This window comes from Gastrolobium bilobum, unplaced genomic scaffold (assembly GCF_033153095.1).
Source record: "Gastrolobium bilobum isolate Gb01-03AN ecotype WA unplaced genomic scaffold, APGP_CSIRO_Gbil_v1 utg5255, whole genome shotgun sequence".
In the NCBI taxonomy this organism is placed as follows: Eukaryota; Viridiplantae; Streptophyta; class Magnoliopsida; order Fabales; family Fabaceae; genus Gastrolobium; species Gastrolobium bilobum.
The window spans coordinates 76,014-87,283 of record NW_026898528.1 but is presented as its reverse complement, the minus strand read 5'-3'; the positions used below and the strand labels follow the sequence as shown (position 1 = coordinate 87,283).

Below are 11,270 nucleotides of genomic sequence, written 5' to 3'. Positions count from 1 at the left end.
CCGCATTAATAACATCATACATACGAAATTTACAAATTCTCTAACACTATATATAAATCACTAATTAATATTATAAACCCTAATACATAATTAAAAATCGATAATAATAATAACTACGTAATAATAATATTACTATATCATTACAACATTCATAGCATGACACAAAATTTCTAAGTGACTATCCTAATGTTCAAACTCTCTAATATACAATCAATCCTAACATGTATTACTAACTAGCACTGTAATTTAAATGTATACATATGAGGTATTATGATCTTACCTACGTTGGCAGAGCTTCGCTACGAACCGCGGTTAGAGAGAGGTTGGAGAGAGGTTAGAGAGGTAAATGAGTAAGAAGTGAAAAAAGGAAAGTGGGGTATATATAGGTTGCACATGAGACGCCCTCTTTGGGCGTCACATGGTGCAACAGATATGTAATTTTTAACAAAACAGCATTAAATGTGTAATTATTTTAATTAATTACATTATTTTAATTTTTTTGCCGAGAAATCTAAAAGATTTAAATATCTATTTAAATGTTTGATAAAAAGGGATTTATGAAGTTCCTGGAAATCCAAATTAAAGTTGCAATAGTATTTGGTCAATCCGTAGTTACTAGATTCAAGTTTAGTTTTCATTTATGCGTTCAAATAAACAGCGAACATTTACAAACAGAACAGAACTGTCATAAAGCCAAATCCGTAGTTACCAGGTCTCAGATAACCGTTGGTTTTAATATATAACCAATCGCAGACCAGTTTAACTAACCCTAGTTAACTTTCTACACCTAGCCCCAAAGGTATCCCCTCTGGGCGCGGGAATGAGATGAACTCAATTGAGAGAGACAAAAAAAAAAAAAAAAAATTATATTGCGAATTTTTTAGTTGAGGTTTATATCATGAGGTAGGATCTTTTGACACTAGTGTCAAATTTTAAATTTGACACTTCATCTGAGAGCCGTCAGATCAAAAAAGATCAACGACTCTTATTTGCAAGCATGTGACTCCATTGATCTTTTTTGATCTGATGGCTCTCAGATGAGATCAAAGGATCCTACCTCTTATATCATATCTTATTTTTGGGTAGATTATATCATATCTTTTAGTACTTATATTATTATTTAAAATTTAGCTAACTCTAAATTATTCAAATATAAGAGCACTTAATAATGAATGGGATCTGACGACTCTACAGATTCCGTTAATCTGCTTTGACGTCGTGAAAAAACATTAACAGCGTAAGGGCAAAGATGAACACCGTAACGGGTTTGTACGGGGTGACCGTGTATGGTTTGAGGATAGCCGTTAGATTAATGATCTACGGTTGTCAACTTGGGAAGTGGACGGTTGGTGCAAAGTAGTGTAGTATAAGATGTATATAAACAGGTCCTACAATGGAAAAACACCATTTCGTTTGATCACAACAACAACAAAAAGAAGAAGCAGCTCCATCTTCTACCCATCTTCTCTTTTTCCCATTATCTCAAGCTCTCACCATTTTCTGCTAAACCCAACTCTGGAATTTAAAAGACTAATTCCGATAACTGAATGTTGAGGATCTGCCACTTTTCGAGATAGAATGAGGTTTACCATTCAGACGGTCTCAATTTTTCTTTTTCTTTTTCTTTTTTTGTGTCGCGGAGAAGAACCCGAATTGGATTTTTTTTTTTGGCTCATTTTTGTTTACACATAGTTTAATTGTCGGAGTTTATAAGAATTTCGTTCTACGTTTACAATTGAATCCTGTTATGCTTTTTTTCGCCAGATTTTGTGAAGGTTTCCGTGGTTCATTGTGAAACTAAGAGGTGGTGAAGATTTTCCAGTTTTTGAAGGTTGGGAATTAAGCCAGAGTTTTTTTCTGTTCTGTTCTATTCCTCTATTTCCTGTTTGACATGTGTGCTAAGTTGTTTCTTTTGCATCTGCAGATACATTTCTGTGGAGAAATACACAGATTTTGGAACTCTGAACTCTTCGCTGGTTGTAGATTACAGGGACGATCGTGGGTTGTCTGAGTTTATATCAGATGAAAGCTCCGAAATGTAATCATTAGTTGGATTTCAGAGACAGATTTGCATTTTCCAAAGGTTCAAAACTTAAATCCAGAAACTTTTCCAGATTTCCTACCACAGACGCGGAACCAGATTTAGGTGAGAAACTAATATACATAATCAAAATTGGAACTGAGTGATTGATTCTCATCGCAATCTTGCAGCAGTTAATTCAGTTTTGATGTTCATTCCTAATGGCTGTGGTTCTCTGATTTCTCTCCGCTTCCTCATTTCCTAATAATTAAAGCCAATTTCAATTTCTAAAATTGAAAATGTAGTAATAATATTATTTATTTAATTATTATTATTATTCCACCTAATGATGAATATCTTGGCAATGATGATGGCAGGAAGAGGAGATGGATAAAGAGTCAGTTGTTGGAAGCAATAGCAAAAATAACAACATCAGTAGCGTTAGCGTTAGAGAGAAAAGCGGAGGAGGGGAAGGGTCGTTGCTGTTGAGGGCGAGTTCCGATAGCATAAGGCAGCAGACAACGACGTCGGATTTGGTGCTGCAGTGGGGGAACCGGAAGCGGTTAAGGTGCATGAAGGTGCAGGTCAAGGACAAGGACGATTCTTCCGCCCCGGTTCACAGGACAACGGTCCGGGTCGATCGCCGGGTCGTTAGAACCGATAAGGATTCTTTAAATAAGACCACAATTGTTGTCAATAATAATAATAATAATAATAATAATAATAATCATCATCACAGTAACGGCCATCCAAATCTCCGTCAGCGCCCATCTTCCCCGCAGCAACGAATTCTAAGGTAACCCCTGTTACCGTATTACTCTACACTTTATCTTTGCCTTGCTTTTTACGAATTAATGAAATATGCTTTAATCTCTAGTTTTTATTTATTCCCATTAAGACTCAGATCGGATGAAATGGGATCTGAGTTTAGGGCAATTGGCAAGATTTCAGACTTGTTTAGAAAAATAAGTTTAAATAAAACGGGATATAAATTGGATTTTGTGTGTATTATCTTTCGAAAGTTTAAAAATCATTATTTTGTTATCAAAACAAAAAAAAAATCATTATTTAATTTTTTATTACCTTTTACTTTTTTATTCTCGAGTATCCATGCTTATCTTGAGGGCAAGGTTCGTGTAGGTGGCGCACCGGTGCGTGGGCCAGCTTTTTGTTTTGTTATGTTAAATAAATAAATAAACGAGAGTTAGGATGGGATTGTAGAACTATCTTGTACATGTATGTATTCTGGGTTTATTTTCAGCAAAAGACAAGTGTTTTCTTTGTTTTTATCAATGGCAATATTCCGTAATAAAATTTTGCTATAGAGTTAATTTCGAATCCAGCACATTGTTTGTGTCAAATATCTGATTTAACTTGTTACAAAGTAAACGGTGGTTTCTCGGTACAATAGAAAAAAAAAAAGTAGCATAGAAAAAGCATGGCTGGCGTGCCCATTAGTTGAAAAGTGTACAGTGGCTAGTAGTGGGGCAGATGTGTGGAACTATCTTTGAATTTGTTTCGCCCCATGTGTGCCACGAAATTTCCCGCGGGGGGCCGGATACATGGGATGGGGGCAACTTGGTTAGTCTCATGTCAGGCAAAGAATCTTCAGCTTCTAATGTTACTCAGTTACTGTATATACAAAATTTGAGCGACCAGTAAATGATTTTTGGGCTGAATATATGAGGCTTATATTTTTGTCCACTCTTCAATTGGTTAGGTCCTCGCGGATGTCTCATCCAAATTAAAGAATAAAAAGGAGCTCACAGTAATAGGATATTAATATTGGCTCCTGAGTTAGGATTGACCATGTGATATTAAGGCTCAAACAAAGCAGACACATAGTTGGGCTATAAGTCTTTATTGGTAGATTTGGCTGTAAATCTTTGGTGGGGAGGTACCTGATGTATTTGTTTCCTATTTTCAGTCCCTCGTCTCCTTCCTTGATTCTCCAGTGAGAATCTTCGATGCTTAGCCTCTGATGTCTAACACGGAATTTGATATTTCTGAGGTTTTAGTTGGTGTTCGGCATGGTATGCCATCGCCGTTTTTAGGTTTTTGTATATTTGATTTATTTTATTTTATTTTTGTTTGTATGGAAAATCGACGTAAAAGATGTGAAGATAGATTTTCCCCCTCTTTCAAGTCTTCGTCTGGAACTTTATTTATTGTGACATTTATTTTTATGCTTTTGTCTGTTTTTGCTTGTTATTCATGTGATGGCATTTATACGATGTAAGTCGATTAAGAAATCCTTCAATTTAGAGAGAAGAGTAAGAACGAGCTTAATTCAATAATCGTAGACCATAGCCCAACTGCAGCTTCTGGATCTACATCTACGATGCGGAACCAGAACCACCTTATTATTCACATATCAATTACTAAACACTGTTGGAAACAGGGAATGGACGTTCTCCTTCCACGTGTTCTCTAAGGAGAGATCAGGCCGTAGATCTGGTCCGTCCTATCCAACATTTCAGCACGTAGCAATCTTGATCTTCATTAGCCAATAAAGCAATCTAAATCCAACGGTTCCAAAACCTGCTGTGCCCGATATAGGGAATCTCACACACACACACACACACAAACCCTCTCTCTATGTCCCACACCCACACCACACCCTCTCTCTCTTTGGTCTCTCAAATATCAAATCCAAACCTCGTCATTCCATTAAGTAAAAGAAATTAACTAGCATCCTTCTTGAAAGCACAATAGAAATATAAAGTCCCGTAAGGAGCCAAAAAACAAGCCCATATTCTACGCAAAAACCCGTCTAGATTCCAGTTTCTACCCACTAGATCAACCCCCTAAAGGTTAATTTCGTAAATTCTCCACCACTCAGTTACTTTTCACATATTTTACTCCAAAATAACCACTCAATGCATCTTTGTTTTCCCTATTTATTATGTCGTCGTGTGTGATGTGATTCATGTTCGTACTCTTACGATTAATAAAAGATACAAAGGATAATTAGATGTGGGTTGTGCCTTGAGTTTTTATTTTTATTTTTTTCGTTTGTAATTTAGGAACTTGGAGACTTCAAGTGCTATGAGAGGAGGGCAAAGCAACGGGGGTGTCAGGGGAATTGCCTCACCGGACAGGGGTGCGCACGATAAGAGGGGGACCCATAACAACCACCTTAATGACAATAATAAGTCAGCGGCCTCATCGGCTACCGCGCACGATAGCAAGAAGGGCGCGTCGCCGTCCGGCAGCGGGGATGCGGCTCCGCCTGTGTGGCCACCCAAGTTCGTGATTGCCTTGACCAACAAGGAGAAGGAAGAAGATTTTCTCGCCATTAAAGGGTCAAAGCTGCCTCAGAGGCCCAAGAAGAGAGCTAAATTCATACAACGCACCCTCAATGTAAGCTCCACGTCCCCTTTTTCTGCTCTTTCCTTTTTCCGCTTTTAATTTGTTCAAGTTAATTATTCATTTAGTCTTCTATATGAACCTTTGTTTATTATGCCACATACCTCAAATCTTAGCTTTGATAAATTGATGCTCTAGAACGATTCATACAATGATAACTAAAAGAAAAAAAAAAAAACTTAATCACGGATAAAATTTTAGAATTTCGATGGTAGAGCTTTAAGAAGTTGTGGGTGGTATTCAACAACAAGAAGGATGGTATAATTTGCTGCAAAAAATTGTTGTCTAAGTTAGCATAATAATATTAGAGTGGATGTGAAACCAACTGAAGCATATTTAAATTTTAGTATGTGAGTTGTGGTGTTATTATTCTTTATTCTCTAGGCTCCAGTACGGTGAGCGTCCCTTTTCCCTTTTGTATTTTATTTGGCCCTTTCCCTGGAAAAGCCATATATGGTTGGCAGCTGTGGACTGGCTTACACGCGTCAGGGCAGCTTGGTTGCACATCGAATAGTGACCAAAGTTTTGTTAGAGGAGTCTACTGGCACTTAGCGTAGGCCTCGCACCAAAGTTTTTTCATGTCAAAGAGTTATAATTCTCAAGAATATGGTAGAAAAATTATTTTTTCGGAAATATTACCAAAAATCTATTTGGTAGATTAGAATATTATCGGAATTTTGTCACCAAAAAAGTGTAAATTTTTTTCATCATTTGAGATTCCAAGAAAACCACCATTTTGGTTATATCTTTGAATGATATTTTGGAAGAAAATTTTTACATAAAATAAAATTCTGGGAAAATAAGATTTCTCTTCTTTTTTTTCAGAAATTTTATACCAAATATGGATAAATCATATTACCATTATCATTTTTTCAGAAATATCAAAAAATTCCCTCGACCAAACTACCAAACAGCCCTTTATAGAAATGACCTAAGCCTGGATGGTGGACGGGCATTATCGAAACCAAAATTTATAAAAGCGAAAATCAACTCCTTTTTTTCACTGTTATGATAAAATAATAATTAAAGTAGGGAAAAAACTAAAGTAGTACTTGAATTTGATGCCCACACCTACCCCGTGTCAGCTAATAATTGTGGACCGTACTTGTGACTTTTGCTAATTTTTAACTCCGTTGCTTTTTCTTTTTTTTTAATGTAACTGCCTTTTAAAATTTTTCTTACCCTAAACTTGGTACTTAAAATTCGGTTGCCTAATGAAGGAAAACAAATCTGTGTTCTTAGGCAAACATTTTAATATAAATAAATAAAACTATTACGCTATTATTATATTAGTGGTGGGATCACGACAGATAGATTAATTATTCTTGACATACTTGGCCACTTGGTGTTGATTTATTCAACACTAACCATAGTTGGGCTGTCATGGATTTGGTCCCCAGGCCTGTCTGTACTTTCAATAAACTTTTATTTAAAAAAATTGAATTATGTGAAAGACAGGAAAAACACCAGAAGATGTATGCGGTGTGGTGGTGATGCGGTTGGGCACACTTGGGCGTATATTTTAGAAAGTAGGAGCGAACTTATTGGATTACGTCCTGTAATTTGAATGAGTGGTGCCAGTTGTAGAGGATGGCCGTGATGGAATAGGTGTTACAGGGATGAATTTGGATCATTTCACGTGAAAAATTGGTCATGTTATTTGATCACAATTAGTCATGTAAAAATCATATATTATTTTTTCTCTTATCTCATTATCAATAAATTTTTGTGATCAAATGATCACATGACCATTTTTTCACATAAGAAGATCCAAATTCTACATAGACTTATCAATAAAATGCCACACGTTCCACTAACCGACAAATTGAAATGGGAACCGGTTAGTTGGAGAAATTCTCGTGTTCTGTAAAGAAATGAGAGTGATACTCAAATCTAGGGAAAGTATAACACTTAGTAAAGAAATGGTTCTGTAAATTAAATTTATAACGTTGTTATATAACTAAATTTTAATTAAGATTTAAATCATTGAAAGAATTACTCTCAATCACAAAATACTTAAATATTTCTCAGTTAGTCTCCACCTCCCACGTGTTCAAACCTTATATGTTTAAAGTTTTTTTTTTAACTAAAAGTTCAAGTGGAGTTAAAAATTGGTATCTCGTTAAGAGAAGACCCCTAAGGTTAGGGAAGATCTTTAACCTTTTTGATGATTTTCAGAAGGGATTATATATTATCCACTAATAAAGTTTTCACATCAACAATCGCGATTTGAACCCACACCCTTAACTACCTGTCTCCACCTTTGTTGGCATATATTTATGGAGAAGGTTATATTTATAGATTTTTTGTTTACAAACTACACTAAGTATGATTGGTCATACTTTAATCAAGAGTGTATGACTGATCATATGATTGATCATACTTCAATTAAGAATGTATGACTGATCATATTTAGTGTAATTCGTAAAAAAAAGTTTCTAAACAGATCATTCCCCTATATTTATAGTTTCTGACAACGGCTTTCCATCAACCATAACCTTTATTCTTTATTTTATTAATTTTTATTTTCCTTTCTTTGTCTTATTTTGATGGTATGCATTTTGATATGGATTGCAGCTCGTAAGTCCAGGCGCATGGCTGTGCGATCTTACCCTGGAACGATATGAGGTTAGGGAGAAGAAGATATCCAAAAAGGTAAATAATATGGAATATCTGCTTCTGCAATCCGTGATTCAAAGTTCGTTTGTTTGGCCTTTTTAAAAAATGTAATTTTTATGCTTGGCTTATTTTAGAAATATTTTTTTACAAAAATTATAGTTATTTATATATTTTTTTTAAAAATTGAAAAAAAAATTTGGCTGACTTTTGCTTTTTCTAAAAGCTAAATTTTTAGCTTATAAAAAATAGGTTTTTTGTCTTTTCTTTTTTTTTTACTTCTATTTTTTTTAAGCTGACATTTAAATGAACTTATAATGAGAAGTATTTTTTTTTTCCTAAAAAAAAGTTTTGGAGATAAAAAAAAAGGTCTATCCAAACGGCCCAGAGGCCAGAAATAATTTGTAGGTAATATTTTTGTCGCTCGTAAATAATGAAATATAATTTGTATATTGTTGACGCAGAGGCCAAGAGGGTTGAAAGCAATGGGCAACATGGACTCGGACTCTGAATAGAAGGAAATCAATGAGGAAAGGGCACTTTGGATGATGAGATGATTAATGTTGTTGGCTGAGGATGTAAGAAATGTTCGGATATTGTAAATCATGGCATCCCATCTGCTTGCCAACAAATCAAAATCGAAATATAAATATTTTAGTTTTGGTACTTCTTAATTTCCTCGCCTTGATGATTTCATACTATTCTTTTCTTTTTTTTGTCTGGAAACTAAAAAGCTGCCCCGGAATTACGAATGATGAGGGACCCGTATTGATGAATGATGGTGAAGGATGGCCTTATGGCAATGGTTTGTCGTACTTACACGTCCATTGTGGAGCCATGGCTGGACCACTATTAAAATAAGTTTCACCGATTTACATCTCAAGAAAGTATAAAAGGCTATAGTAAAAGACAATTCATAAGTCATTGTTTCATACAAGTTGGTTATATGTGATGAAAGCCAAAATTATAATTTACCGCCTTTTTTCTTTTGAATTTTTGCACTCTAGTTATTATTAACAAAGAATTTTACACTTTTAGAACTTGGGAAAAGCTTCACGGGACATTATTATTTTTTTAATAGAAAGAACATAGTATTCTAAAAACAATATGGGTCTACAAAAAATAATATTTTACATCATTCACAACTTGAGTTTTGCTCTTTCACTAAAGTCCAATAGGGTCCAGTGTGTAAGAAGAGCTCAAGAAACCTAAAATTCATTCAGGGCTAGGGTTTCTTGGAACCCATATATATTCTAAACTTAGAGTCATCTGTCTCTCTAGTCTTCACTTAACAGTTGTATGAGAAGTCTCATCTCCTACCACTCTCACTTCGATATCCGTACCAATCATTTTTCTATTTTTTATTTTCTTCTTTAAGGTGGGGCCCACCCCTTTCTCTCTTTATAGGAAAACTTGAATTTCTCATGCAACATGAGAAATTATAAGCCTTTTTTTATTAAAAAAAATGTGAACTTCTTGCAAACTTTTATACAATATTCCTCCCAAAAGGTCCAATCCTTTCTCCAAAGGACCAAACTCATTTGATTTGTTTGTTTTTTCTTAATAGTAGCAAGAGTTCATGTTGTACACTTGTGATATATGATAAATTTAGCACATGTGACAAGAATTATATATTTGTTGGAGAATGGCGTGTGATTTATATATAGAATATTATTGTTTTCTATATTAAAATATTTGGAACTGATTTATATGTATTAGAGTATGTTTGTGGATTTATAAATATAAAATATAGATTTTCTTATATTTACTCAGATAAACTAATTTAATCTGTGATTCATCTGTTGAACCAGCAACTTAATATCTCAATCAAGTCAATCACAGTGTATTAAAATAAAAATAAAAAAAGTGAGCGTTGAATACTAAAGCATTTGTCATCTGCTCTGTTCCATTTTATTTTATTTTTGTATGAGGGTGACGATGATAGTCTTTGATCATATGCGAAGTTAAGGTGTCAGTAACAAATTCTCTTAAAAGCTTAATCATTTTTCCCAAAAAAACTTCTCCCTAACACTTCGATCATAAATCCGTGCCTATATTCTTCTTCTTGGACCTTGGGATGGCAAACTATGTTACACGGACACTCGACACACTGAAACGTTAATTTTAAAAAATATCATATTTTGACATGTTGGGATACGTTTTGATATTAAATAATATTTTTAATATATGTTTATTTTTTCTGCAGTTACTGCAAATAAGTTATCTGCAGTAAGTCCAATACGACGTCGTTTTGGGACGGAAATCATGGTATTTTTGTAATTTTAATTTATTTCAGGATTATAATAGTCTTTATAATTATAATTTTTTAAGATTTCATCCCAAAACGACACCGTTTTAAGAATAAATGCAGATAACTTATCTGCATTAACTGCAGAAACATTTTTCCCTTTTAATATATATAATATAATTTATATTTAATATATGGGTTCGATTTTTCTGCAGTTACAGCAGATAAGTTATCTGCAGTAAACCCAATACGACGTCATTTTGAATGGAAATCATGGTGTTTTTGTAATTTTAATTTATTTCAGGGTTATAAATGTCTTTATATTTATAATTTTTTAAGATTTCAATAACAAAACGTCGTTTTGGGAATAAATGCAGATAATTTATCTGCATTAACTGCATAAATATTTTTTCCTTAATACATATAACACCCATAATAAGTCATGTAATCAATTAAATATTCAAATTTCAAAACATAAATATAAACAAAAATAATTTTTCATACCTTGTTAATTTTTCATGTCAAATTTCATAATAAAAATAAATTGACTACGTGTCAAAGCATTAACCGCGTGTCAGAATATGTCGATGTCCGATACGTGTCCGACACGCATTATTTGAAAAAAAAAATAGCGTGTCCGACACGCAGAAGATTAATAATCATAAACAAACCAGCTAGTTATCTTGAGTATTTTTTTAATTTATATTTGGAGACTTTTATTTTGTACTCCCTTTTGCTTTTTAACTTCAAAGTTTTGATTTGATTTAACAGAAAAATATTTATGCAGTTAATGCAGATAAGTTATCTGTATTTACTTTTAAAATGACGTCGTTTTGAAATTGAAAGATTAGAAAATTATAATTATAAAGACTATAATAACTTTGAAATAAATTAAAATTACAAAAATATCATGATTGTTATTTGTATTTACTTTTAAAATAACGTCATTTTGGAATTGAAAGATTAGAAAATTATAATTATAAAGACTATAATAACCTTAAAATAAATTAAAATTAC

General features: G+C 33.6%; 1 protein-coding gene across 1 annotated transcript; it reads left to right on the top strand.

Moving 5' to 3' along the window:
- Nucleotides 1-1,429: 1,429 nt before the first annotated feature.
- On the top strand, nt 1,430-8,688 carry LOC133317160 (uncharacterized). The gene is made up of 7 exons (XM_061518993.1): nt 1,430-1,583; nt 1,765-1,831; nt 1,925-2,146; nt 2,398-2,816; nt 5,047-5,383; nt 7,967-8,044; nt 8,470-8,688. Exons 4-7 carry the CDS (start codon nt 2,407-2,409, stop codon nt 8,518-8,520), a joined length of 876 nt encoding a protein of 291 aa, XP_061374977.1. The 5' UTR covers nt 1,430-1,583; nt 1,765-1,831; nt 1,925-2,146; nt 2,398-2,406; the 3' UTR covers nt 8,521-8,688.
- Nucleotides 8,689-11,270: the final 2,582 nt, after the last annotated feature.